The sequence below is a fragment of the Mesitornis unicolor genome, unplaced genomic scaffold (assembly GCF_000695765.1).
Source record: "Mesitornis unicolor isolate BGI_N332 unplaced genomic scaffold, ASM69576v1 scaffold43938, whole genome shotgun sequence".
NCBI classification, from domain to species: Eukaryota; Metazoa; Chordata; class Aves; order Mesitornithiformes; family Mesitornithidae; genus Mesitornis; species Mesitornis unicolor.
Window position 1 is genome coordinate 15,013 of NW_010202138.1, and position 2,591 is coordinate 17,603.

A 2,591-nucleotide genomic window follows, 5' to 3' on the forward strand; every position below is an offset into this window, starting at 1 on the left:
AGGTTTGAAAGACTGGAATTACATGGCAAGTAGAGAGGAGAGGGCAAGCTTCAACGTTGGAGATGAGAGAGGAGATTATGGGACACTAAGGAGGGATATTGCAATAGATTGGGCAAGTATCTTTTTTTCTTTTTTGAAGAAGCTATTGAAGTACTCCAGTATTTTTGCAAACAGAGAGGGAAGGGAAAGCAGAAGGAAAGAGCTGCTGGTGATAAATAAGTGAAGAGGGTTGTGACAGGTTGTTAGTCCGGGCAGAGCTGGAGAGAATGGAACAGGTGAATGGAGTGTGGCCCAGAATTTTGTCTAAAGCCCACGATGGGGTGTGAGTGGGCCCAGGCAGTGAGCAGGGAGGATGGTAAATGACATGTAGCAGGGAAAGCTGAAGGATCTGCTTCAAGTTGAAGCAGTTTAACCAGAGCCGGAGACGGTGAAAACGCCTTGTAGCTGGTAAGCTGGAAACCGAGACTTGGTTTCAGCTTTAAAAACAAGCAAACACGCAAAACAGGCCTGTGAATACTGTCTGCATATAAAAGCTGATGATTAGCTCTGCAACTGGCAGAGGGGGAAGGCATGCAGGCGCCTTCCCAGACGTGGGGACCTTGTGGAAGCTGCATTGGCCCCCAGCATGGGGGTTGCTAGCAGCCAAGCCTTGGCAGCCCCTTCATGAACCCTGAACTCATGAACTCTGCTTTTGTGTAGTAGGTGCTTCTTGGAAGCCATTTCTGCAACTTCAAAAGAGTGTAGGGGGGAGCTCCTGGTGCAACCTCAATATCTCAGCAGGACTGAGTGACAAGAGCCCGCAGGTCTGCACGGGCTCTCCTGGAGCTGCTCTGGCAATTGTCCACCTGCTGCTGTCTGCAAGTGAGGCTTCTTGGCGCAGCCCAGTGTGGAGAATTGCGTTCCTGTTTGTCTCACTGTGTGTGCCACAAAGGCAAAACTGAAAGTGTCCTGCCAATGGTTTTGTCCCCAGGATGAGAGCGTCACGCAGCTGGGACAGGAGCTTGCCCAGAAGCTGGGACTGAGGGTTCGAAAAGCATACAAAAGACCTCAGGTATGACTTCTTTTTTCTTAGAGGCTATCCTTTGCCTCTTTCAGATTTACTTTTGCAAAAATGTTAGGAGCTGCTCTACAGTTACGGGACACATATACTACCCTGCAATCCCTCTAGCAGGTCACTGGCTACCCTCCTTGTCCTGACCCTCTGACTCGCTTTGACTTGACCCATTTTTCACCCCATTGCTTCCCTGCGTCTACTGCCAGGATGTTTCACAAGTCCCCAGATAAGCCATATAGAGCTGGGCTGGTGCTGCAGGCGAGGCTTCTGTTGCACTGGGGGCCTGTGTTTTTGAGAGGAGAGGGAGATGCGACCTGATCCCAAAGGTTTTGCTTCACACTCTTTTCCCTGTAATGGGTTGAGAAGGGTGGGATCCTCTGCTGCATTGGAGGCATGGCTGGTTTTGTAGTGCGATGGGTCGTGAGGGGTTCCTGCCCCAAATCTAGGCATAGACCTTCTGTGTGGTGGGGGAAAGACTTGCGCTTTGGGAGAACAGACAGGTACACATCTGGTCAAATAGTAGGAAAGAAGGCAGAAAAAAGTGAGTCGTGGGTCCAATCAGTTAATGCCAGTGGCTGGATCTGTAACCTGGCTCAACAAGCAAGTGCTGCTGTAACTGGAGTACTGTTGGTGTCTAAATGTATACCCTGGGATGGAGCTAGAGGGCGTTAGGCCACTGCTGGCACACTCAGATAGAGCTGCCTTGGTCACATAAAATCCCAGGATGCATTTTCAGGAGTAGGCAACATCAGCTGGCAGTTGAGGCTTATGTTTGCATTGGCATCCTCAGCCCTGTGCGCAGTGGTGTTCACCAGCCACCTCCAGAGGGGCATCACTGCTGCATGTGGTGAAGTGATTGGTGGGCATCCAGTTTGCAGAGAGCTTTTGGGGTAAATTCGACTGTAGCATCTTATTCCTCTGCCTGACCAACCTCACAGGTGTGACTGGCCTACTCCAAAAAAACCCTTGACGTTGCAGCAACTCTCAACACACTGAAATGATTGTGTCTCAAAGAAAGGGAAGTTTTACACAGAAATATTTGTTGTAGCTGCTCATTGTGTTGGCCTTGCCACCTTTTTGCTGTTGCCATGTTACTTGGCTGTGATGGGCTTAAACCACCTGTATGTTAGAAAAAGAAAAATTAAAAGCTCCCAAATGCTTTTTATTATTTGAAATTTAATGGTTGGTATTTTGATAACGCCCTGCTATCTCTTGTGTTGACTTCCAGCTTGCATTCCCCCTTCCTTTGGGAAGGCATTGCAGTGATTTTTAACAAAACCACAAAAACTGCTGTTCCTCAGGGAAGATTTTAGCTTCCTGATTGTGCATTGGACGTTGGATTTTTTGCACGGAGGTGTCCAGAACCCTCTGGCCCTTTTTGTGTTCAGAAGCTGCCCTTTTGTCACAGTAGTACTTTAGGGGTGGCTTTCATTTATGGGCAGTGCCTGAAAGGAAGCCATGTATGTAACTGAAATTTACCCAGTTTACAAGCATTCGTGGGCTGTCTCTGTTCTAAGACCTCTCTCTTCCTTGCAGC

At 48.7% G+C, this 2,591-nt stretch overlaps 1 protein-coding gene across 1 annotated transcript in view; it reads left to right on the top strand.

The window, feature by feature from the left end:
- Positions 1-2,591, top strand: part of ZC3H7B (zinc finger CCCH-type containing 7B) — a 36,158-nt gene that overhangs the window by 5,223 nt on the left and 28,344 nt on the right. Inside the window, exon 5 of the mRNA XM_010190306.1 lies at positions 971-1,051. Within this exon, the coding sequence (XP_010188608.1) occupies positions 971-1,051 (81 nt within the window). The remainder of the gene's footprint in view (positions 1-970; positions 1,052-2,591) is intronic.